At 49.5% G+C, this 27,070-nt stretch overlaps 1 protein-coding gene across 2 annotated transcripts in view; it reads left to right on the top strand.

Moving 5' to 3' along the window:
- Nucleotides 1-27,070, top strand: part of sbno1 (strawberry notch homolog 1 (Drosophila)) — a 274,172-nt gene that overhangs the window by 128,533 nt on the left and 118,569 nt on the right. For both annotated transcript variants that reach the window (XM_072514240.1, XM_072514325.1), the window contains 5 exons: nt 457-554; nt 16,557-16,708; nt 17,988-18,173; nt 20,339-20,512; nt 20,736-20,899. In XM_072514240.1, coding sequence (XP_072370341.1) covers nt 457-554; nt 16,557-16,708; nt 17,988-18,173; nt 20,339-20,512; nt 20,736-20,899 — 774 coding nt within the window. The remainder of the gene's footprint in view (nt 1-456; nt 555-16,556; nt 16,709-17,987; nt 18,174-20,338; nt 20,513-20,735; nt 20,900-27,070) is intronic.

Raw genomic sequence — 27,070 nt, forward strand, 5'->3', positions numbered from 1 at the left:
AAAGGGGAAAGCAACCTATTGTCATCTGGGACTGTGGTAACTTATTGGGCAAATAAGTTCATTGAAATGCCTTGGATAAAAGAAGTTGGGTGATCTAAACTTTTTAATTATAAATGTGAATCTACATTTAAAAAAAAAAAAAGATAATTTAACACTAACTTTCTAGTGTCTGAAGATTGCAGGTAGCCGGTGTGGACAATGGAAAGGAAATGGATGCTGTTTTCAACTGGGATTTAAAAAATACTGTTGGACTGGAATAATGAGAATTTTGAGTGTCTGACCTATACCGTACCTAACTGAATACTGACAGTCACAAGCAGATCAGTGGATCTCCATTCCCTAGAATTGAGACTTTGGTTTAATGCGTTCATTAAAAAATTAAATGGGAAATTGGGCAGACAGCAGTCCAGTACAATGTAACTTTTTCTAATCATTTTATTTTGGAATTGCTTTTAGTGTGTGGTGATTGGTCTACAATCCACTGGAGAAGCAAGAACACTTGAAGCCCTGGAGGAGGGTGGTGGTGAACTGAATGATTTTGTTTCAACTGCTAAGTATGTTTACACGTATAACTATCTGTAATTGTAAATTTTTTATGTTTTTAAAAGGCATCAAAACTAATTTCTAGAAAAAAAGCTTTCAAATCTCTAAGGACTTTTCTATAAATTGAATGTCGGAGTTAATCTGTTGAAATTTTATTCTGCAATCATTACCATTACCAACTAGAATGTCATTTGTTTACTCATGTAAGGAAGGAAAACTTTGAAGGGTTGAGGATGAAGTTTATTGCTTCTGTGTTTGCTTCACTAATTAGCTGGGAAGCCCTTCAGGATTTCCAGATGTCATCGGGCTCTATCTATATAAATGCATGTTTTATAAAGGTTCTGAAGAAACAGCGCGCATTTAAATGTAAGGAAGGATTTTAAAAGCTGTCCACATTTAAGTACAGTTTGTTATTTTGTTTGCATAGTTTTGCATCAAAAGATCCTTTTGAGAGTTTTCTCCTTGGCCCTTGCCAAACATTTGACTATTGTATGTCCATGCTGGGTTGTTGTGATTTGTTTGGACAATTTATGAATGCTGTGTAGTTTTAGTATTGCTAACAATTATTGCAGGTAAACTGTATCAATGTCTTTACAAAAACTTGCCATTTTATATATTGAAGCCACATTCTTTAAGATTCCCTGATGATATACATGGGAAGATCTGGAGCTCGTTGAAGTCTATGGATCAACTTAACCGCACACACACGACTTGTCACTTGAAAATGCACTATTGAAAAAATGTTTTAGAAATATATATTCGGGTAACAGCTTTCTCAATTTCAGGTCCCCAAACCCTTTCCAGCCATTAAAGTACTTTTTTTTTATGAAGTTAATTCACTGGTGACAGAAACTGGGAGCCTATTTTTGGACAATGAAAAAAGTCTTCTGGTACTTCAGGTACCAAACAGTGGGCAGCACAGTGGTTAGCACAGTTGCTTCACAGCTCCAGGGTCCCAGGTTCAATTCCGGCTTGGGTCACTGTCTGTGCGGAGTCTGCACATCCTCCTTGTGTGTGCGTGGGTTTCCTCCGGGTGCTCCGGTTTCCTCCCACAGTCCAAAGATGTGCAGGTTATGTGGATTGATCATGCTAAATTGCCCTTAGTGTCCAAAAAGGTTGGGTGGGGTTACTGGGATAGGGTGGAGGTGTGGGCTTGGGTAGGGTGCTCTTTCCAAGGGCCGGTGCAGACTTGATGGGCTGAATGGCCTCCTTCTGCACTATAAATTCTATTTTTAAAAAATTCTAATCCGTGAAGTTAATCATTAGTCAGCATGTCTTCTATTTGTAGCTTGAAGTGCATAAATATGTGTTTTGCATTTGTACTCTTAAAATTTATTTCGGTGAGGTTAACCTTTTGGTTAGGTCAGTTAATCATACTGACCAGGAAAGACCGATATTTTTTTAAATAAATATATTTTATTCAAAATTTTGTGGCCAAACATAACAGTACATAGTTTTTCTTTTGAACAACAACAAAGCAATATAAATAACCGTGGCCAATTTTAAACAAATAAATATACAAACAAAAACAAAACTGAACTGAATGGCAACTGCCTTGTCAAAAATAGTTACTCTCCAAAGATACAACCCAATATACATTACCTATAACAAGTGTCTATACATATACAATGACATCCCTGAGAGTCCGTCTTCTTCTTTTCCATTCCCTCTATCTTTCTGTGAGGTAGTCGACGAACGGTTGCCACCATCTGGTGAACCCTTGAGCCGAACCCCTTAATACGAACTTGATCCGTTCTAACTTTATAAACCCTGCCATGTCGTTTATCCAGGTCTCCACACCCGGGGGTTTGGCTTCCTTCCACATTAACAATATCCTGCGCCGACTTCCGGGTGCGGCGATGACCAGCTGAGTCGCACGTTTCGGCAGCTCCCGGTGGAACGGACTTTTGGGCTCTTAATAGGAGCCCCATTGGCAATTTTAACGGCAAATAACACTGTGCGGTAATCCAGAAGGGAATCCCCCCTGGACACGGGTGGGAAAAAAGAGAGGAAAGTAGCCGGATTGCGGTGGATCCTCTAGAGCAGCGGCCAGGAAGGCAGGCACAAAGCAAGATGGCGTCGGAAGGAGACAGTTTAATATGGGGCCCTGACCAACAAGAGTTCCTGCGGCGTTGCGTAGATGAACTCAAAAAGGAGATGAAGAAGGAGCTGTTGGCCCCGATATTACAAGCGATTGAGGGGCTAAAGGAGGAGCAAAAGACCCAGGAACAGGAGCTTCGGGTCGTGAAGGCAAAGGCTGCTGACAATGAGGACGACATACAGGGCCTAGTGGTGAAAACGGAGATCCACGGGGCACAACACAAAAGATGTGTGGAAAGGCTGGAGGTGCTTGAGAATAATGCGAGGAGGAAGAACCTAAGGATTCTTGGTCTTCCTGAAGGTGCAGAAGGGGCGGACGTCGGGGCATATGTGAGCACGATGCTGCACTCGTTAATGGGATCGGAGGCCCCGACGGGTCCGCTGGAGGTGGAGGGAGCCTATCGGGTTATGGCGCGAAGACCGAGGGCTGGAGAAATTCCTCGAGCAATAGTGGTGAGATTTCTCCGATATAAGGACAGAGAGATGGTCCTCAGATGGGCAAAGAAAACTCGGAGCAGTAGGTGGGAGAATGCGGTGATCCGCGTATATCAAGATTGGAGTGCGGAGGTGGCGAGAAGGAGGGCAAGCTTTAATCGGGCCAAGGCGGTGTTGCATAGAAGGAAGGTCAAATTCGGAATGATGCAACCGGCAAGACTGTGGGTCACACATCTAGGGAAACACCACTACTTCGAAACGGCAGATGAGGCGTGGACATTTATTGTCGAGGAGAAACTGGAGTGAGCGGGCCAGAAAAAGAACGTTTGGGACAAAAGTGGGGGGGTGAATTTGTGGGATGAAGGGGGGAAAAGGGGGAAGAGAGGACTTCCCAAGTTGTTAAACCTGCGACCCTGTAACTTCTCTCTCTTCCCCATGTCGTGGGGGAGGGGGTGAGGGAGGATGAGGAGCTGAGGGCACCGGCCATTGGGGGCGGGGCCAAAAGGGAAACGCGAGCTTTGTTCCCGCGCTATGGTAATCATGGCGGGAACAGGGAAGCAGGAAGGAGGGGGCCTCGCACTGTGTGAGCCGAAGTCACGGGGGGGAAATCGAGGTCGGCCAGAGTTTGCTGACTTCTGGGAGCAACATGGGGGGCGGGGGGGTGGGGGGGGTGGGGGGGGGGGGCAATTACGCTAGCTTGTGATCTAGCGGGGGGGGGGGGTGCTAACTGGGTTGCTGCTGCTGGGGAGAAGGGGGAGCTGTATGGGAGGGGGGGGGGGGGGCGCCGCCTGGGGGGGGATACAGCTATATACAGCTAATATGAGAGGGCTGAACGGGCCGATTAAGAGGGCACGGGTACTTGCACACCTAAAGAAACTTAAGGCAGATGTGGTTATGCTTCAGGAGACGCATCTGAAGCTGATAGACCAGGTTAGACTTCGCAAAGGATGGGTGGGGCAGGTGTTTCATTCGGGGCTAGATGTAAAAAAACAGGGGGGTGGCCATACTAGTGGGGAAGCGGGTAATGTTTGAGGCAAAGACTATAGTGGCGGATAGTGGGGGCAGATACGTGATGGTGAGTGGCAAACTGCAAGGGGAGGCGGTGGTATTAGTGAACGTGCATGCCCCGAACTGGGATGATGCCAATTTTATGAGGCGTATGTTAGGACGAATCCCGGACCTAGAAGTGGGGAAGTTGGTTGAGGCATCTAGGGACGCAAAGGCCAAAACATCAGCCTCTCTCGCCTCCTGCACTCCCGGCTCTTCTGCAACCCCGAATATAGCCAACCCCCAGCCCACAGCCCCTCCTCAATCTCCTCCCCCAGTTCTTCTTCCCATTTCCCTTTCAGCTCATCTACCATGATCTCCCCCTCGTCCCTCATCTCCCTATATATGTCCGACACCTTACCGTCCCCCACCCATGTCTCTGAGATCACTCTATCCTGCACTTCCTGCGTCGGGAGCTGCGGGAATTCCCTCACCTGTTGCCTTGCAAAAGCCCTCAGATGCATATACCGAAATGCATTCCCTTGGGGCAACCCATATTTTTCCGTCAGCGCACCCAGACTCGCAAACGTCCGATCTACGAACAGATCTCTCAATTGTACTGCCCCAGCTCTTTGCCATGCTCCAAATCCCCCATCCATTCTCCCCGGAACAAACCTATGATTGTTTCTTATCGGGGACCGCACCGAAGCTCCCGTCTTTCCCCTATGCCGTCTCCACTGCCCCCAAATTTTCAGTGTAGCCACCACCATCTGGCTTGTGGTGTATTTCTTCGGTGAGAACGGCAACGGTGCCGTCACCATTGCTTGTAGGCTAGTCCCCCTGCAGGACGCCCTCTCCAATCTCTTCCACGCTGCTCCCTCCCCTTCTCCCATCCACTTACACACCATTGAAACATTGGCAGCCCAGTAATAGTTGTTTAGGCTCGGTAGTGCCAACCCCCCCCCCCCCCCTGTCCGTACTACGCTGCAAAAATCCCCTCCTCACTCTCGGGGTCTCCCGGCCCACACACAACTCATAATACTCTTCTCGATTCTCTTGAAAAAAGCCTTCGTGACCACCACCGGGAGGCACTGAAACACAAAAAGGAATCTCGGGAGGACCACCATTTTAACTGCCTGCACCCTACCTGCCAGTGACAGGGACACCATGTCCCATCTCTTGAAGTCCTCCTCCATCTGTTCCACCAACCGCGTTAAATTAAGCCTGTGTAATGTACCCCAATTCTTGGCTATCTGGATCCCCAAGTACCGGAAGTCCCTTGTTACCTTCCTCAACGGTAAATCCTCTATTTCCCTGCTCTGCTCCCCTGGATGCACCACGAACAACTCACTTTTCCCCATGTTCAATTTATACCCTGAAAAATCCCCAAACTCCCCAAGTATCCGCATTATCTCTGGCATCCCCTCCGCCGGGTCCGCCACATACAACAACAAATCATCCGCATACAGAGATACCCGGTGTTCTTCTCCTCCCCTGAGTACTTCCCTCCACTTCCTGGAACCCCTCAATGCTATGGCCTGGGGCTCAATCGCCAGTGCAAACAATAACAGGGACAGAGGACATCCCTGCCTCGTCCCTCTATGGAGCCGAAAATAATCAGACCCCCGTCCATTCGTGACCACGCTCGCCATCGGAGCCCTATACAGCAACTGTACCCATCTGATATACCCATCTCCAAAGCCAAATCTCCTCAGCACCTCCCACAAATAATCCCACTCCACTCTATCAAATGCTTTCTTGGCATCCATCGCCACCACTATCTCCGCTTCCCCCTCTGGTGGGGGCATCATCATTACCCCTAGCAGCCTCCATACATTTGTGTTCAGCTGTCTCCCCTTCACAAACCCAGTTTGGTCCTCATGAACCACCCCCGGGACACAATCCTCTATCCTCGTTGCCATTCCCTTGGCCAGAATCTTAGCGTCCACATTCAGGAGGGAAATGGGCCTATAGGACCCGCATTGCAGCGGGTCTTTTTCCTCCTTTAGGAGGAGCATATCGTTGCCTCTGAAATAGTCGGGGGCAGCTGCCCCCTTTCCCTAGCCTCATTAAAGGTTCTCATCAGTAGCGGGGCCAGCAAGTCCATATATTTCCGATAGAATTCCACTGGGAATCCGTCTGGTCCCGGGGCCTTCCCCGCCTGCATGCTTCCAATCCCTTTCACTACTTCCTCCGTCTCAATCTGTGCTCCCAGTCCCGCCCTCTCCTGCTCCTCCACCTTAGGAAATTCCAGCTGATCCAGAAAGCACATCATTCTCTCCTTCCCTTCCGGGGGCTGAGCTTCATATAATCTTTCATAAAATGCCTTGAACACTCCATTCACTCTCTCCGCTCCCCGCTCCATCTCTCCCTCCTCATCTCTCACCTCACCTATCTCCCTCGCTGCTCCCCTTTTCCTCAGTTGGTGGGCCAGCAACCTGCTCGCCTTCTCCCCATATTCGTACTGTACACCCTGTGCCTTCCTCCATTGTGCCTCTGCATTACCCGTAGTCAACAAGTCAAATTCTACATGTAGCTTTTGCCTTTCCCTGTACAGTCCCTCCTCCGGTGCCCCTGCATATTGTCTGTCCACCCTCAAACGTTCTTTCAACAAACGCTCCCTTTCCCTACCCTCCTGCTTTCCTTTATGTGCCCTGATAGATATCAGCTCCCCTCTAACCACAGCCTTCAACGCCTCCCAGACCACTCCCACCTGAACCTCCCCATTGTCATTGAGTTACAAGTACCTTTCAATACACCCCCTCACCCTTAAACACACCCCCTCATCTGCCAATAATCCCATGTCCATTCTCCAGGGTGGGTGCTGTTCTTTTTCCTCCCCTATCTCCAGGTCCACCCAATGTGGAGCGTGGTCCGAAATAACTATAGCCGTGTACTCCGTTCCGGTCACCTTCGGGATCAGTGCCCTTCCCAAAACAACAAAGTCTATCCGTGAATAGACTTTGTGGACATAGGAGAAAAACGAAAACTCCTTACTCCTATGTCTACTAAATCTCCATGGGTCTACTCCTCCCATCTGCTCCATAAAGGCAGCACGGTAGCACAGTGGTTAGCACAATTGTTTCACAGCTCCAGGGTCCCAGGTTCGATTCCGGCTTGGGTCACTGTCTATGCGGAGTCTGCACATCCTCCCCGTGTGTGCGTGGGTTTCCTCCGGGTGCTCCGGTTTCCTCCCACAGTCCAAAGATGTGCGGGTTAGGTGGATTGGCCATACTAAATTGCCCATAGTGTCCAAAATTGCCCTTAGTGTTGGGTGGGGTTACTGGGTTATGGGGATAGGGTGGAGGTGTGGACCTTGGGTAGGGTGCTCTTTCCAAGAGCCGGTGCAGACTCGATGGGCCGAATGGCCTCCTTCTGCACTGTAAATTCTATGATGATAAAGTCCTTGAGCACCCTAGCTGCAGCCGGCCTCCTTCCGGTCCTGGACCTCGATCTGTCCAGCCCTGGGTCCAGCACCGTATTAAAATCTCCACCCATTACCAACTATCCCGCCTCTAGGTCCGGGATGCGTCCCAACATACGCCTCATAAAATTGGTATCATCCCAGTTCGGGGCATATACGTTCACTAAAACCACTGCCTCCCCTTGCAATCTGCCACTCACCATCATGTATCTGCCCCCACTATCCGCCACTATGGTCTTTGCCTCAAACATTACCCGCTTCCCCACTAATATAGCCACCCCCCTGTTTTTTGCGTCTAGCCCCGAATGAAACACCTGCCCCACCCATCCTTTGCCAAGTCTGACCTGGTCTGTCAGCTTCAGATGCGTCTCCTGCAGCATAACCACATCTGCCTTAAGTTTTTTTAAAAATATATATTTTATTCAAGTATTTTGGCCAAACATAACAAACAAAGAACAAAGAAATGTACAGCACAGGAACAGGCCCTTCGGCCCTCCAAGCCCGTGCCGACCATACTGCCCGACTAAACTACAATCTTCTACACTTCCTGGGTCCGTATCCTTCTATTCCCATCCTATTCATATATTTGTCAAGATGCCCCTTGAATGTCCCTATCGTCCCTGCTTCCACTACCTCCTCCGGTAGTGAGTTCCAGGCACCCACTACCCTCTGCGTAAAAAACTTGCCTCGTACATCTACTCTAAACCTTGCCCCTCTCACCTTAAACCTATGCCCCCTAGTAATTGACCCCTCTACCCTGGGGAAAAGCCTCTGACTATCCACTCTGTCTATGCCCTTCATAATTTTGTATACCTCTATCAGGTCGCCCCTCAACCTCCTTCGTTCCAGTGAGAACAAACCGAGTTTATTCAATCGCTCCTCATAGCTTATGCCCTCCATACCAGGCAACATTCTGGTAAATCTCTTCTGCACCCTCTCTAAAGCCTCACAATACGTAGTGTTTCTTTTACACAACAATAAAGCAATATAAATAACCGTGGCCAGTTTTAAACAAATAAATAAGTAATATATAAACAAAAAACAAAACTAAATGGCAACTGCCTTGTCCAAAATAAATACTCTCCAAAAATACAATCCAACAATCCAATATACAATTACATATACCAAATACCTATACATATACAATAACATCTCTGAGAGTCCGTCCGATTCCTTCCCCCCCCCCCCAGGGTTGCTGCTGTTGTCTACTTCTTTTCCATTCCCTCTATCTTTCTGTGAGGTAGTCGACGAACGGTTGCCACCGCCTGGTGAACCCCTGAGCCGAACCCCTTAACACGAACTTAATCCGTTCTAACTTTATAAACCCTGCCATATCGTTTATCCAGGTCTCCACACCCGGGGGTTTGGCTTCCTTCCACATTAACAATATCCTGCGCCGGGCTACAAGGGACGCAAAGGCCAACACGTCAGCCTCTCTCGCCTCCTGCACTCCCGGCTCTTCTGCAACCCCAAATATAGCCAACCCCCAGCTTGGTTCGACCCGGACCCCCGCCACCTTCAAAAGCACCTTTGCCACCCCCACCCAGAACCCCTGTAGTGCGCGGCATGACCAGAACATGTGGGTGTGATTCGCTGGGCCTCTCGAGCATCTCGCACACCTATCCTCTACCTCAAAAAATTTAGTAAGCCGTGCTCCAGTCATATGCGCCCTGTGTAGCACCTTAAATTGTATCAGGCTTAGCCTGGCACACGAGGACGATGAGTTTACCATACGTAGGGCATCAGCCCACAGCCCCACCTCAATCTCCTCCCCCAGTTGTTCTTCCCATTTCCCTTTCAGCTCATCTACCATGATCTCCCCCTCGTCCCTCATCTCCCTGTATATGTCCGCCACCTTACCGTCCCCCACCCATGTCTCTGAGATCACTCTATCCTGCGTCGGGAGCTGCGGGAATTCCCTCACCTGTTGCCTCGCAAAAGCCCTCAATTGCATATACCGAAATGCATTCCCTTGGGGCAACCCATATTTCTCCGTCAGCGCTCCCAGACTCGCAAACGTCCCATCTACAAATAGATCTCTTAATTGTACTACCCCAGCTCTTTGCCATGCTCCAAATCCCCATCCATTCTCCCCGGAACGAACCTATGATTGTTTCTTATCGGGGACCGCACCGAAGCTCCCGTCCCTCCCCTATGCCGTCTCCACTGCCCCCAAATTTTCAATGTAGCCACCACCACCGGGCTTGTGGTGTATTTCTTTGGTGAGAACGGCAACGGCGCCGTCACCATTGCTTGCAGGCTAGTCCCCTGCAGGATGCCCACTCCAATCTCTTCCACGCCGCTCCCTCCCCTTCTCCCATCCACTTACACACCATTGAAACATTGGCGGCCCAGTAGTACTCACTTAGGCTCGGTAGTGCAGCCCCCCCCCCCCCCCCCCTGTCCCTACTACGCTGCAAGAATCCCCGCCTCACTCGCGGGGTCTTCCCAGCCCACACACAACTCATAATGCTCTTCTCAATTCTTTTGAAAAAAGCCTTCGTGATCACCACTGGGAGGCACTGGAACACAAAAAGGAATCTCGGGAGGACCACCATTTTAACGGCCTGCACCCTACCTGCCAATGACGGGGACACCATGTCCCATCTCTTGAAATCCTCCTCCATCTGTTCCACCAACCGTGTTAAATTAAGCCTATGTAATGTACCCCAATTCTTGGCTATCTGGATCCCCAGGTACCGGAAGTCCCTTGTTACCTTCCTCAAAGGTAAATCCTCTATCTCTCTGCTCTGCTCCCCCGGATGCACCACAAATAACTCACTTTTCCCCATGTTCAGTTTATACCCTGAAAAATCCCCAAACTTCCCAAGTATCCGCATTATCTCTGGCATCCCTCCGCCGGGTCCGCCACATATAGCAACAAATCATCCACATACAGAGATACCCGGTGTTCTTCTCCCCCCCCCCCCCCCCCCCCCCCCCCCCCCCCCCCCTGAGTACTCCCCTCCACTTCCTGGAACCCCTTAGTGCCATGGCCAGGGGTTCAATCGCCAATGCAAACCGAAACGGGGACAGAGGACATCCCTGCCTCGTCCCTCTATGGAGCCGATAATAGTCAGACCCCCGTCCATTCGTGACCACGCTCGCCATCGGGGCCCTATACAGCAACTGTACCCACCTGATATACCCGTCCCCAAAGCCAAATCTCCTCAACACCTCCCACAAATAATCCCACTCCACTCTATCAAATGCTTTCTCGGCATCCATCGCCACCACTATCTCCGCTTCCCCCTCTGGTGGGGGCATCATCATTACCCCTAGCAGCCTCCGTATATTTGTATTTAGCTGTCTCCCCTTCACAAACCCAGTTTGGTCCTCATGGACCACCCCCGGGGCACAATCCTCTATCCTCATTGCCATTGCCAGAATCTTAGCATCCACATTCAGGAGGGACATGGGCCTGTATGACCCGCATAGCAGCGGGTCTTTTTCTTCTTTAGGAGGAGCGATATCGTTGCCTCTGACATAGTCGGGGCAGCTGCCCCCTTTCCCTCGCTTCATTAAAGGTTCTCATCAGTAGCGGGGCCAGCAAGTCCAAATATTTCTTATAGAATTCAACTGGGAATCCGTCTGGTCCCGGGGCCTTCCCCGCCTGCATGCTTCCAATCCCTTTCACTACTTCCTCCGTCTCAATCTGTGCTCCCAGTCCCGCCCTCTCCTGCTCCTCCACCTGAGGGAATTCCAGCTGATCCAGAAAGCACAACATTCCTTCCCTTCCGGGGGCTGCGCTTCATATAATCTTTCATAAAATGCCTTGAACACTCCATTCACTCTCTCCGCTCCCCGCTCCATCTCTCCCTCCTCATCTCTCACCCCCCCTATCTCCCTCGCTGCTCCCCTTTTCCTCAGTTGGTGGGCCAACAACCTGCTCGCCTTCTCCCCATATTTGTACTGTACACCCTGTGCCTTCCTCCATTGTGCCTCTGCCTTACCCGTAGTCAACAAGTCAAATTCTATATGTAGCCTTTGCCTTTCCCTGTATAGTCCCTCCTCCGGTGCCTCCGCGTATTGTCTGTCCACCCTCAGAAGTTCTTTCAACAACCGCTCCCTTTCCCTACCCTCCTGCTTGCCTTTATGTGCCCTAATAGATATCAGCTCCCCTCTAACCACTGCCTTCAGTGCCTCCCAGACCACTCCCACCTGAACCTCCCCATTGTCATTGAGTTACAAGTACCTTTCAATACACCCCCTTACCCTTAAACACACCCCCTCATCTGCCAATAATCCCATGTCCATTCTCCAGGGTGGAAGCTGTTGTTTTTCTTCCCCTATCTCCAGGTCCACCCAGTGTGGAGCATGATCCGAGATGGCTATAGCCGTGTACTCCGTCCCCGTCACCTTTGGGATCAGTGCCCTTCCCAAAACAAAAAAATCTATTCGTGAAAATACTTCATGTACATAGGAGAAAAATGAAAACTCCTTACTCCTAGGTCTACTAAATCTCCAGGGGATCTACTCCTCCCATCTGCACCATAAAACCCTTAAGCACCCTAGCTGCAGCCGGCCACCTTCCGGTCCTGGACCTCGATCTGTCCAGCCCTGGGTCCAGCACCGTATTAAGGTCTCCACCATCACGTATCTGACCCCACTATCCGCCACTATAGTCTTTTCCTCAAACATTACCCGCTTCCCCACTAGTATGGCCACCCCCCTGTTTTTTGCATCTAGCCCCGAATGAAACACCTGCCCCACCCATCCTTTGCGAAGTCTAACCTGGTCTGTCAGCTTCAGATGCGTCTCCTGAAGCATAACCACATCTGCCTCAAGTTTCTCTATGTGTGCCGAGTACCCGTGCCCTCTTAATCGGCCCGTTCAGCCCTCTCTCATTCCACGTGATCAACCGGGTTGGGGGGCTCTTTACCCCCCCCCCCCCCCATCCCCCCTTGACGACTAGCCATTTCCTTTTTCAATCCAGCTCCTCACCCGGTTCCCACGTAGCTGTATCCCCCCCAGGCGGCGCCCCCCCGCCCCGCCCCCCCCCCCCCTCCCCATACAGCTCCCCCTTCTCCCCAGCAGCAGCAACCCAGTTAACCCCCCCCCCCCCCGCTAGATCCCCAGCTAGCGTAATTGCCCCCCCCCCATGTTGCTCCCAGAAGTCAGCAAACTCTGGCCGACCTCGGCTTCCCCCTGTGACCTCGGCTCACACTGTGCGAGCCCCCCTCCTTCCTGCTTCCCTGTTCCCGCCATGATTACCACAGCGCGGGAACAAAGCCCGCGCTTCCCCTTTTGGCCCCGCCCCCAATGGCCGGCACCCACAGCTCCTCATCCTCCCTCACCCCCTCCCCCACGACATGGGGAAGAGAGAGAAGTTACAGGGTCGCAGGTTTAACAATCTGGGAAGTCCTCTCTTCCCCCTTTTTCCCCCCTTCATCCCACAAATTCATCCCCCCCACTTTTGTCCCAAACGTTCTTTTTCTGGCCCCCTCTCCAGCTTCTCGACAATAAATGTCCACGCGTCGTCTGCCGTTTCGAAATAGTGGTGTTTCCCTAGATGTGTGACCCACAGTCTTGCCGGTTGCAACATTCCGAATTTGACCCTCCTTTTATGCAACACCGCCTTGGCCCGATTAAAGCTTGCCCTCCTTCTCGCCACCTCCGCACTCCAATCTTGATACACGCGGATCACCGCATTCTCCCACCTACTGTTCCGAGTTTTCTTGGCCCATCTGAGGACCATCTCTCTGTCATTGTATCGGAGAAATCTCACAACTATTGCTCGAGGAATTTCTCCAGCCCTCTGTCTTCGCGCCATAACCCGATAGGCTCCCTCCACCTCCAGCGGACCCGTCGGGGCCTCCGATCCCATTAACGAATGCAGCATCGTGCTCATATATGCCCCGACGTCCGCCCCTTCTGCACCTTCGGGAAGACCAAGAATCCTTAAGTTCTTCCTCCTCGCATTGTTCTCAAGCACCTCCAGCCTTTCCACACATCTTTTGTGTTGTGCCTCGTGGATCTCCGTTTTCACCACCAGTCCCTGTATGTCGTCCTCATTCTCAGCAGCCTTTGCCTTCACGACCTGAAGCTCCTGTTCCTGGGTCTTTTGCTCCTCCTTTAGCCCCTCAATCGCTTGTAATATCGGGGCCAACAGCTCCTTCTTCATCTCCTTTTTGAGTTCATCTACGCAACGCCGCAGGAACTCTTGTTGGTCAGGGCCCCATATTAAACTGCCTCCTTCCGACGCCATCTTGCTTTGTGCCTGCCTTCCTGGCCGCTGCTCTTGAGGATCCACCGCAATCCGGCTACTTTCCTCTCTTTTTTCCATCTGTGTCCAGGGGAGATTCCCTTCTGGATTACCGCACAGTGTTATTTGCCGTTAAAATTGCCGATGGGGCTCCTATTAAGAGCCCAAAAGTCCGTTCCACCGTGAGCTGCCGAAACGTGCGACTTAGCTGGTCATCGCCGCACCCGGAAGTCTGCCTTAAGTTTTTTTAGGTGTGCGAGTACCCGTGCCCTCTTAATCGGCCCGTTCAGCCCTCTCACATTCCACGTGATCAGCCGGGTTGGGCGGCTCATTATCCCCCCCCCCCTTGTCGACTAGCCATCTCCTTTTTCAATCCAGCTCCTCACCCGGTTCCCACGTAGCCGTATCGTCCCCCCAATGGCGCCCTCCCGCCCCGACCACCCCACCCCATACCCGCTCCCCCTTCTCCCCAGCAGCAGCAACCCAGTTAGCGCCCCCCCCCCCCCCCCCCCCCCCCCGCTAGATCCCTTTCTAGCGTAATTGCACCCCCCATGTTGGTCCCAGAAGTCAGCAAACTCTGGCCGACCTCTGCTTCCCCCGGGACCTCGGCCCCCACTGTGCGAGGCCCCCTCCTTCCTGCACCCCTGTTCCCGCCACGATTACCATAGCGCGGGAATTAAGCCCGCGCTTCCCATTTGGCCCCGCCCCCAATGGCCGGCGCCCCCAGCTCCTCATCCTCCCTCCCCCTCCCCTCCCCAACGACATGGGGAAGAGAGAAAAGTTACAGGGTCGCAGGATTAACAACTTGGGAAATCATCTCTTCCCCCATTTCCCCCCCCCTTCACCCCACATAATCACCGCACCACTTTGTCCCAAATGTTCTTTTTCTAGCCCGCTTATTCCAGTTTCTCCTCGACAATAAATGTCCACGCCACTTCTGCCGTTTCAAAGTAGTGGTGTTTCCCTTGATGTGTGACCCACAGTCTTGCCGGCTGCAGCATTCCAAATTTAACCTTTTGTGCAGCACCGCCTTGGCCCGATTAAAGCTTGCCCTCCTTCTCGCCACCTCCGCACTCCAATCTTGATATACGCGGATCACCGCGTTCTCCCACCTACTGCTCCGGGTTTTCTTTGCCCATCTGAGGACCATCTCTCTGTCCTTATATCGGAGAAATCTCACCACTATGGCTCGAGGAATTTCTCCAGCCCTCGGTCTTCGCGCCATAACTCGATAAGCTCCCTCCACCTCCAACGGGCCCGTCGGGGCCTCCGATCCCATTAACGAGTGAAGCATCGTGTTCACATATGCCCCGACGTCCGCCCCTTCTGCGCCTTCGGGAAGACCAAGAATCCTTAAATTCTTCCTCCTCGCATTATTCTCCAGCACCTCCAGCCTTTCCACACACCTTTTGTGTTGTACCTCGTGCATCTCTGTCTTCACCACCAGGCCCTGTATTTCGTCCTCATTCTCAGCAGCCTTTGCCTTCACGACCCGAAGCTCCTGCTCCTGGGTCTTTTGCTCCTCCTTTAGCCCTTCAATCGCCTGTAATATCGGGGCCAACAGCTCCTTCTTCATCTCCTTTTTAAGTTCTTCCACGCAGCGCCACAGGAACTCTTGTTGGTCAGGGCCCCATATTAAACTGCCACCTTCCGACGCCATCTTGCTTTGTGCTTGCCTTCCTGGCCTCTGCTCTAGAGGATCCACTGCAATCCAGCCACTTTCCTCTCCTTTTTCCATCCGTGTCCAGGGGGGATTCCCTTCTGGTTTACCGCACCGTGTTTTTAGCCGTTTAAATTGCCGTTGGAGCTCATATCAAGAGCCCAAAAGTCCTTTCCACCGGGAGCTGCCGAAACGTGCGACTTAGCTGGTCATCGCCGCACCCGGAAGTCGGAAAGACCGATATTTGAACTGTACTGAGTTTGCTGTTCTCAACCCAGGTGATTGTTGACACTCCAGTTAGTCTAACTGTCCAAGGAGTGGGCAAAATCATTGAGTTTAAAAAAAAAAGCAAGATGACGCTGGAGACTCTCTGCGAGCTCTCTCACACTGATCCTCTTCCTACATCTCTTATGATGTGGAGATGCCGGTGTTGGACTGGGGTGAGCACAGTAAGAAGCCTTACAACACGGTAAGACTTGGGGCAGCACGGTAGCACAATTGCTTCACCGCTCCAGGGTCCCAGGTTCTATTCTGGCTTGGGTCACTGTGCGGAGTCTGCACATCCTCCCCGTGTGTGCGTGGGTTTCCCCCGGGTGCTCCGGTTTCCTCCCACAGTCCAAAGATGTGCAGTTAGGTGGATTGGCCATGCTAAATTGCCCTTAGTGTCCACATTTGCCCTTAGAGTTGGGTGGGATTACTGGGTTATGGGGATAGGGTGGAGATGTTGACCTTGGGTAGGGTGCTCTTTCCGGGAGCCGGTGCAGACTCGATGGGCCGAATGGCCTCCTTTTGCACTGTAAATTCTTTGATGATGAACACCAGGTTAATGTCCAACAGGTTTGTTTTGATGTCACTAGCTTTCGGAGCGCTGCTCCTTCCTCGGGTGAGGAAGGAGCAGCGCTCCGAAAGCTAGTGACATTGAAACAAACCTGTTGGACTTCTTACTGTACATCTCTTATAACTACTAACCTTTTAAAATGTAATTCTGTATTCCCTATGTTCTTGCATGTATGGAATGATCTCTCTGGACTGTACGCAGAACAATACTTTTCACTGTACCTTGGTACATGTGACAGTAAAACAAATTTGTTTGAGTTGATTCATACCTGTTAACTGTTTAATATTTGGTACATGCAATTGACAGTTCTCAGCACTGACGGCTATTGACCATGTTACTTAATGCAACTTTTTAATCATTTCAGGGGAGTCCTTCAGTCTTTAGTTGAGAAACACTTCCCAGCACCTGACAGAAAGAAACTGTACAGTTTGTTGGGGATAGATATGAGTGTGTCCAGCAATCATGACTCTCCCATTGACAGTCCATCAAGACAGAGCAAAGGGAAAAAAAGAAAAGGTACAAACTTTCTTTCTTCATGTTGCCGATTGTGACAATGAGCAGTTTCTCCCATGTGGCTGCCAGCTGAAGTGGAGCAATGACTAAAGATCATTTTCTTTCAATGTAAACTGAATCTATAACTTGTTAAATCATTTTCAATAAAATGAATCTGAGCCTACCTATTCATATACACTAAATTATTGTACCTCCAAGATTACAAATTTTATAGACTTTGTACTTTTCTTTAGTTCAGCATAACTCTTATTTGCATAAGAAAACTTCATATTTGCTTTCTAGTTAAATAATCGTGTGATCTGGGAGTCATAACATGGAATCCATTTTGCATTATGATGACTATAATCTCATTGATAATCCATGTATATTCTCCTGTCTTTAGAGAGTGAATTAAAAGCATCAGCAGTGCAAGATACAAATGTAAGCCAAAACAAGTGATTGGACAGCACACAGCTTTCACCATGAAATTCAATAATTCTCTTGTTGCATTAAAGTGAAAAAAAATATCTTTTTCTTGCCATTCCAGGCACTCACTTGTGACCAATTGTCCCACCGTTCTGTAAACGTTATGTCTCTCCTTCAATGTGGGAGCTGATGGTGCTGATTTTACCCTCTGGCTCATTTTCTCTGCTGGGTATACTGAATGAACCTTAATGTCTCCTAAAGCAACAGTTGTCCTGTCTTTGTGCTACTTGACAGACTTCCTGTCCCCAGTACTGTAAAATTTAATGCCCTCTTCTCTAAATTCCTCCATGACTTTGCCTCAATCTACTTCTACATTCTTCTGAATGCAGAACAAGACCAGCAGCTCGCCCAAACAGGCGCCGGAATGTGGCGACTAGCGGCTTTTCACAGTAACTTCATTGAAGCCTACTTGTGACAATAAGCTATTATTATTATTATTATTATTATTATTTTTATTATTCAGTTCTATCTCCCCTTCCCTCCACCCTTGCTCCCCATTGCCAAACACTCATTTAGATTGTGTATTGACTCCCCTCACCCTATTATTGCAGAGTCTTCAGCAGCCTTGATCCTAAATTTGGAATTCTTCTCCGTTGGTGATCTCTTCAAAATCCATGTTGTGGTCTAAACATTAGCAAACTGTTTGTCTTTCCTTCCCTGGCTAAGCATCTGTTTTCTTGGCGCCTTTCTGAAGCATTCTGGGGCATTTTTGTTGTTCATGATTTAACTTCATTCATAGCTTTCTACAAGTAACTATATGCACATTCAGGAGGTAGTTTTTTTGACAGGGAAACCTTTGTGAATTTTTTTTTCAAAGCTAATGAGGACAAAAGGGAAGCAAAAAAGCCTCGCAAAAGCAAAGGTCTTGCCGGGAGTAGCTCTTCAGAGACTGAATCTGAAGTATCAGAAAGTGAAGGCAGTGATGAAGAAAGCTTTCTCTCAGTCAGTTCTGGCGATGATGACTTTAACCCTTTCAGAGACGAATCTTCCAATGAAGAAGATGGTAAGTCAGTGAAAATGGCAAATGTAATTTTCTGATGGGCAAAAAATACAGCGATGTTATCCTTATTGTAATTCACTGTGAACTCAGCTGGATAGCAAACCAAATTTTTTTAAATGTGGTATGCACAACTTGCAGTATCTTTACTATTTCAATCAACATCCCAGAATATTTCATAGGAGATGGAACAACTTTGACCTTGAGCAGAAATTAGTCAGTTCGGGAGGGGATCAAAGGCGAAATGAAGCATTTGATGGTGAGAGAGGTATCAAGTTAGATTTAGATACAACGGAGAATTCTAAACTGAGTACGTCGCTGCAGACTGCCGCCACCGTCTGAGGTGGGAGGTGAATTCTGAAAATTGAAAAGTGCAAACTGATAATTCAAATGTGGTGGTGGCTTCAGGTGTGGTGTGAGGCCATGGAATGATCTGTTGTGAAGATATTTGTGGTGAATTGGGAGTCATTGCTGATGCACAAGTTGGGGAGAGTAATGGTAGGCAGGTCATAACACAAGTTGTTTTTATTGTGAAAATTGTGGTCTTGCTGAGGGATTGGATATGGAATTGAAATGGGATATGGGCAGCACAGTAGCATTGTGGTTAGCACAATTGCTTCACAGCTCCAGGGTCCCAGGTTCGATTCCGGCTTGGGTCACAGTCTGTGCGGAGTCTGCACTTTCTCCCCGTGTCTGCGTGGGTTTCCTCCCACAGTCCAAAGATGTGCAGGTTAGGTGGATTGGCCATGATAAATTGCCCTCAGTATCCAAAATTGCCCTTAATGTTGGGTGGGGTTACTGGGTTATGGGGATAGGGTGGAGGTGTTGACCTTGGGTAGGGTGGTCTTTCCAAGAGCCGGTGCAGACTCGATGGGCCGAATGGCCTCCTTCTGCACTGTAAATTCTATGATTCTATGAAACTCGACTCCAGGCCGACTGGGGTAATGTGAGAGAATACTGGTCTTTCAGCGTGTGTGTGCGGGGATGCGATTTTCAAAAGGAAAAGTGTGGATCAATGCTCGAGATACAGCAGTTGCTTTCTTTAAGGTTGAAGATATCACAGGAGCTGATGTGAGCCCTGAAGGTTAGTTTCTCTACATGAGAGGCTGGAGAATGTTCTGGGAAGTGGTAAGGACTCGTGATCTAGCAGGATAGTGAAGCCGTTTAATTTATCTGTTTGGGACAGAAGAATCATAGAATCCCTACAGTGCAGAAGAAGCCCATTCAGTCCATCACCGACCCTCCGAAGGAGCACCCCACCCACCCTACCCCTGTAACCCCACCTCATTTTTTAAAAAAACGACTACCCAATTTTATTTTTCCAATTAAGGGGTAATTTAGTGTGGCATCCACCTACCACACAGACAGTGACGCGGGGCCGGATGGAACCCAGATCCTCAGCGCCGTAGACAACAGTGCTAATCACTGCCACCTTGCCGCCCACCCCACCCCACCTAACCATTGGACATGAAGGGGATCTTTAACGTGGCCCATCAACCTATCCTGCACCTTTGTGCTGAGGGAGGAAACCAGAGCACCCAGAGGAAACCCACACAGATACTGGGAGAAAGTGCAAACTCCTCACAGACAATCACCCAAGGTTGGAATTGAACCCGGGCCCCTGGCACTGAGGTAGCAGTGCTAACCATGTGCCCCCATATTGTCCCAAGAAATCTGTTTCTTTGTATCGGAGGAGAGATGAAAGAAATAGAACAGTGAGATGGAAAGGAGGTGGGTTGTGATGAAGGGAAGAATTTGAGTATCACGAGTGAGGTAAACAAGATAACTGTTTACCATACTGACTAAGGTGGTGTCATTATGGATAGATGACCAGCATGAGAGTAGCAAAGGAGCTGTGCTGATACCATGTGGAACCTTTTCTGGATTGGTGGTAAGGGTAGAGGGGGTTCATCAGTGGGACATTGATATATCGTGAGGGTGACAAAGAAATATGGTGAGGCCTGTTTGTGGCAAGTTAAATTGGATGCCATGGATGGGTATAGGAAAGTTAGGTGGTAAGGTTACTGAATATTTGGTAAAGGCCAGAGCCAATTTGGTGTGATATTTAAATGCTCCTGTTGCCTGAGATCCCTGGATAATTTAACTTCCTTCTGATTTAATGTGTGCTCAATTTCTGCTTGCTGTTGTGTTCTTTTCACTGTTTGAATCAGATCCCTGGTTAGTGAGGAAGGACCGCAAGAAGGACAAAGACAAGAAAAAGAAAAAGAAAAGTATTGATCCAGATTCTATCCAAAGTGCCTTACTAGCATCTGGCCTTGGATCAAAAAAGACTAGTTTCTCTACGATCACAATCAGCAGCACAACAAATAACGCACTTCCTTCAGGTACAAATGTTGGAAATGTAAAACATTTCAGCCACTGTTAAGAATTGAAATATTATTTTGTGCAATTTTCAACATAAGTAGAAATAAAACTATTAATGCATGTACTTTGTTATGGCAGGGAGAATTAAACTAAGGATTTTTAAATCGACTTCATTCTCAAGTCCCTTCCTGCTCATGTGATTTCACTTTTTCTTCCTCTCTTTGCTCCAAATAAAACTCCTAGGTAACAGCAGCCATAGCATTGTAGCCAGCCAGGATGCAGTAGAAAGAGCTCAGCAAATGAAACGGGAGTTGCTTGAGAAGCTGGAGCGGTTTGCAGAGGACCTGCCTCCCAACACACTGGATGAATTAATAGATGAGCTCGGTGGTCCTGATAATGTAGCAGAGGTTAGTTCGAAGAACGTATTATTGGGATATGTGTGCATCTACAACAAAAAGGATTTGTATTTATTTCACATATTTAATATAGTCAAAATGGCCCAAGATGCGTCATAGAGCTGTTTGCAACAAAAATTGTTGCTGATCCACATGAAATAATAGAGCAAATTTTTTATTAATTTAAATTTTTTTCCAATTATGGGGCTAAATTGCCAATGCACCTAACCTGCACATCTATGGGTTGTGGGAGTGAGACCCACCCAGACACTGGGAGAATGTGTAAACTCCACACTGACAGTGACCCGGGGCTGGAATTAACCCGGGTCCTCGGTGCCGTGAGGCAGCAGTGCTAACCACTCTGCTGCCCCAATAATAGGGCAAATGAGGAAAAGGTTTTATGGCACACTTAAAGACGTAGAGAGGCAGAAGAAATTGAAGTTTAGGCTGTGGCAACTGACTCTGAAGCAATGTAAATCTGAAATGCACAAGAAGTTAGAATTTGAGATGTGTAGCGATCCAAGACTTGTCCGCGTGAGGGAGGTTACAGACATGAAGGGCAATGCTGCAGAGACGTTGGAAAATACCAAACTTGATTCATTGCCACACTTGGAACCAAAGTAGGTCAGTGAGCACAGAGCTGTGTGTGAATAGACTTGACCTGAGTTAAGATATGGGCAGTAGAGTTTTTGATGAGCTCAACTTTGTAGTCTGATTCTGTGTCTCAGTTGCTACTGAGGGGATGGAATTAGTGGGTAAGGAACATAGTCTATGGCAGAGCCCAAAGCCAGTGGGTTTCCATCTTCCCTATGTTTAATTGGGGAAACGTTTGGTCGTCCAGGATTGGATGTTGGGCAAGCAGCATGATAACTCAGTGGAGGAGGCAAGAGTGGTGGTGGTGAAATAGAGCTGGGTGTCATCATTGTACATGTGGAACCTGAAATGTTTGTGGATGATATCAGCAAGAGACCAAATATAGATGAGAAATCGGAGGGGGCCAGAATAAGTCCTTGGGGAGGTGCCATTGTATTTGAAGATGCAAAGTGTTCAGAAAGGAAAGGGAAGCTTGGCAGTACCGATTAACAAAGAACAAAGAAAAGTACAGCACAGGAACAGGCCCTTCGGCCCTCCAAGCCCGTGCCGTCCACGCTGCCCGAATAAACAACAATCTTCTACACTTCCTGGGTCCGTATCCCCCTCTTCCCATCCTATTCATACATTTGTCAAGATGCCCCTTAAATATCACTATCGTCCCTGCTTCCACCACCTCCTCCGGTAGCGAGTTCCAGGCACCCACTACCCTCTGTGTAAAAAAAACTTGCCCATCACACCTTTAAACCTATGCCCCCGAGTAATTGACCTCTCTACCCTGGGAAAAAGCCTCTGACTATCCACTCTGTCTATGCCCCTCATAATTTTGTAGACCTCTATCAGGTCTCCCCTCAACCTCCTTCGTTCCAGTGAGAACAAACCAAGTTTATTCAACCGCTCCTCATAGCTAATGCTCTCCATACCAGGCAACATTCTGGTAAATCTCTTCTGCACCCTCGCTAAAGCCTCCACATCCTTCTGGTAGTGTGGCAACCAGAATTGAACACCTATACTCCAAGTGTGGCCAAACTAAGGTTCTATATAGCTGCAACATGACTTGCCAATTTTTATACTCAATGCCCCGGCCAATGAAGGCAAGCATGCCGTATGCCTTCTTGACTACCTTCTCCATCTGTGTTGCCCCTTTCAGTGACCTGTGGACCTGTACACCTAGATCTCTCTGACTTTCAATACTCTTGACGTTCTACCATTCACTGTATATTCCATACCTGCATTGGACCTTCCAAAATGCATTACCTCACATTTGTCCGGATTAAACTCCATCTGCCATTTCTCCGCCCAAGTCTCCAGACAATCTAAATCCTGCTGTATCCTCTGACAGTCCTCATCGCTATCTGCAATTCCACCAACCTTTGTGTCGTCTGCAAACTTACTAATCAGACCAGTTACATTTTCCTCCAAATCATTTATATACTACGACCAGCAAAGGTACCAGCACTGATCCCTGCGGAACACCACTAGCCACAGCCCTCCAATTAGAAAAGCATCCTTCCGAACTTCCGGGTGCGGCGATGACCAGCTGAGTCGCACGTTTCGGCAGCTCCCGGTGAAACGGACTTTTGGGCTCTTGATAGGAGCCCCAACGGCAATTTTGACGGCTAAAAACACTGTGCGGTAAACCAGAAGGGAATCCCCCCTGGATACGGATGAAAAAAGGAGGAGAAAGTGGCCGGATTGCAGCGGATCCTTTAGAACAGCGGCAAGGAAGGCAAGCAAAAACCAAGATGGCGTCGGAAGGTGGCAGTTTAACATGGGGCCCTGAACAACAAGAGTTCTTGAAATGCTGTGTGGAAGAGCTCAAAAAGGAAATGAAGAAAGAGCTGTTGGCCCCGATACTACAGGCGATCGAAGGGCTAAAGGAGGAACAAAAGACCCAGGAGCGGGAGCTTCGGGTCGTGAAGGCAAAGGCAGCCGAGAATGAGGACGACATACAGGGCCTGGTGGTGAAGACGGAGATGCATGAGGCACATCAGAAACGATGTGTGGAAAGGTTGGAGGCACTGGAGAACAATGCAAGGAGGAACAACCTGAGGATTCTTGGTCTTCCTGAAGGTGTGGAGGGAGCGGACGTCGGGGCATATGTGAGCACAATGCTGCACTCGTTAATGGGAGCGGAGGCCCCGGCGGGTCCGTTGGAGGTGGAGGGAGCATACCAAGTGATGGCGCGAGGACCGAGAGCAGGAAAAATTCCCAGAGCCATAGTGGTGAGATTCCTCCGTTTTAAGGATAGAGAAATGGTCTTTAGATGGGCAAAGAAAACTCGGAGCAGCAAATGGGAGAACGCGGTGATCCGCGTTTATCAAGACTGGAGTGCGGAGGTGGCGAGAAGGAGGGCGAGCTTTAATCGGGCCAAGGCGGTGCTTCATAAAAAGAAGATAAAATTTGGAATGCTGCAACCGGCAAGACTGTGGGTCACATATCGAGGAAGGCACCACTACTTTGAGACGGCGGATGAAGCGTGGACTTTTATTGTGGAAGAAAAACTGGAATGAGCGGGTTATTAAAAAGAACGTTTGAACAAAGTGGTGGGGCGAATGTGGGGGGCGAAGAGGGGGGTTAAAAAGTGGGGAAAGAGGAGTTTTATGTACTAATCCTGCGATGTGGTTACTTTTCTCTCTTCCACAGGTGGTGATGGGGGGAGGAGGGGAGGTGGAGGAGATGGGGCGTTGGCCATTGGGGGCGGGGCCAAGGGAGAAGCGCGGGCTTGGTTCCCGCGCTATGATAATCATGGCGGGAATAGAGAAGCAGGAAGGAGGGGGCATCGCACGGTGCGAGCCGAGGTCACGGGGGGGAAGCCGAGGTCGGCCAGAGTTTGCTGACTTCTGGGAGCAACATGGGGGGAGTAATTACGCTAGCGGGGGGGGGTGGGAGGGGGGAATTACTGGGTTGCTGCTGCTGGGGAGAGGGGGGAGCTGGTATGGGCGGGGGGGCACCGCCTGGGGCAGATACAGCTGCGTGGGAACCGGGTGAGGAGCTGGAAAAAGGGCATGGCTAATCGACAAGGGGGGGGGGGTAGGAAGCCCCCCAACCCGGCTGATCACGTGGAACGTGAGGGCTGAACGGGCCGATAAAGAGGGCACGGGTACTCGCACACCTTAAGAAACTTAAGGCAGATGTGGTTATGTTACAGGAAACGCACCTGAAACTGATAGACCAGGTTAGGCTACGCAAAGGATGGGTGGGGCAGGTGTTCCATTCGGGGCTAGATGCGAAAAACAGGGGGGTGGCTATATTAGTGGGGAAGCGGGTAATGTTCGAGGCAAAGACTATAGTGGCGGATAACGGGGGCAGATACGTGATGGTGAGTGGCAAACTACAGGGGGAGACGGTGGTTTTGGTAAACGTATATGCCCCGAACTGGGATGATGCCAATTTTATGAGGCGGATGATAGGACGCATTCCGGACCTAGAGATGGGAAAGCTGATAATGGGGGGAGATTTTAATATGGTGTTGGAACCAGGGCTGGATAGGTCGAAGTCCAGGACTGGAAGGAGGCCGGCAGCAGCCAAGGTACTTAAAGATTTTATGGAGCAGATGGGAGGTGTAGACCCGTGGAGATTTAGCAGACCTAGGAGTAAGGAGTTCTCGTTTTTCTCCTATGTCCATAAAGTCTACTCGCGAATAGACTTTTTTGTGCTGGGAAGGGCGTTGATCCCGAAGGTGAGGGGAACGGAGTATACGGCTATAGCCATTTCGGATCACGCTCCACTCTGGGTAGACTTGGAGATAGGGGAGAAACAGGAGGGCGCCCACCCTGGAGAATGGACATGGGACTAATGGCAGATGAGGGGGGGTGTCTAAGGGTGAGTGGGTGCATTGAAAAGTACTTGGAACACAATGATAATGGGGAGGCCCAGGTGGGAGTGGTCTGGGAGGCGCTGAAGGCGGTGGTTAGAGGGGAGCTGATATCAATAAGGGCACATAAAGGGAAGCAGGAGAGTAAGGAACGGGAGCGGTTGCTGCAAGAACTTTTGAGGGTGGACAGACAATATGCAGAAGCACCGGAGGAGGGACTGTACAGGGAAAGGCAAAGGCTACATGTAGAATTTGACTTGCTGACTACGGGCACTGCAGAGGCACAATGGAGGAAGGCACAGGGTGTACAGTACGAATATGGGGAGAAGGTGAGCAGGTTGCTGGCATACCAATTGAGGAAAAGGGGAGCAGCGAGGGAAATAGGGGGAGTGAGGGATGAGGAAGGAGAGATGGAGCGGGGAGCGGAGAGAGTGAATGGAGTGTTCAAGACATTTTATAAAAAATTATATGAAGCTCAACCCTCGGATGGGAGGGAGAGAATGATGGGCTTTTTGGATCGGCTGGAATTTCCCAAGGTGGAAGAGCAGGAAAGGGTGGGACTGGGAGCACAGATCGAGGTAGAAGAAGTGGTGAAAGGAATTAGGAGCATGCAGGCGGGAAAGGCTCCGGGACCGGATGGATTCCCAGTCGAATTCTATAGAAAATATGTGGACTTGCTCGCCCCGGTATTGACGAGGACCTTTAATGAGGCAAAGGAAAGGGGACAACTGCCCCCGACTATGTCTGAAGCAACGATATCGCTACTCTTAAAGAAGGAAAAGGACCCGCTACAATGCGGGTCCTATAGACCTATTTCCCTCCTAAATGTAGATGCCAAGATCCTGGCCAAGGTAATGGCAATGAGAATAGAGGAATGTGTCCCGGGGGTGGTCCACGAGGACCAAACTGGGTTTGTGAAGGGGAGACAGCTGAACACGAATATTAGGGGTAATGATGATTTCCCCCACCAGAGGGGGAAACGGAGATAGTAGTGGCGATGGATGCCGAGAAAGCATTTGATAGAGTGGAGTGGGATTATTTGTGGGAGGTGTCGAGGAGATTTGGTTTTGGAGAGGGGTATGTTAGATGGGTGCAGCTGTTGTATAGGGCCCCGATGGCGAGTGTGGTCACGAATGGACGGGGATCTGCATATTTTCGGCTCGATTGAGGGACAAGGTAGGGATGCCCTCTGTCTCCATTATTGTTTGCACTGGCGATTGAGCCCCTGGCGATAGCGTTGAGGGGTTCCAAGAAGTGGAGGGGAGTACTTAGGGGAGGAGAAGAACACCGGGTATCTTTGTATGCGGACGATTTGTTACTATATGTGGCAGGCCCGGCGGAGGGGATGCCAGAAATAATACGGATACTTGGGGAGTTTGGGGATTTTTCAGGGTATAAATTGAACATGGGGGAAAAGTGAGCTGTTTGTGGTGCATCCAGGGGAGCAGAGTAGAGAAATAGAGGACCTACCGTTGAGGAAGGTAACAAGGGACTTTCGTTACCTGGGGATCCAGAAAGCCAAGAATTGGGGCACATTGCATAGGTTAAATTTAACGCGGTTGGTGGAACAAATGGAGGAGGATTTCAAGAGATGGGATATGGTATCCCTGTCACTGGCAGGGAGGGTGCAGGCGGTTAAGATGGTGGTCCTCCCGAGATTCCTCTTTGTGTTTCAGTGCCTCCCGGTGGTGATCTCGAAGGCTTTTTTTAAAAGGATTCAAAAGAGCATCATGGGTTTTGTGTGGGCCGGGAAGACCCCGAGAGTGAGGAAGGGA

This window comes from Scyliorhinus torazame, chromosome 1 (genome assembly GCF_047496885.1).
Source record: "Scyliorhinus torazame isolate Kashiwa2021f chromosome 1, sScyTor2.1, whole genome shotgun sequence".
Lineage (NCBI taxonomy): Eukaryota > Metazoa > Chordata > Chondrichthyes > Carcharhiniformes > Scyliorhinidae > Scyliorhinus > Scyliorhinus torazame.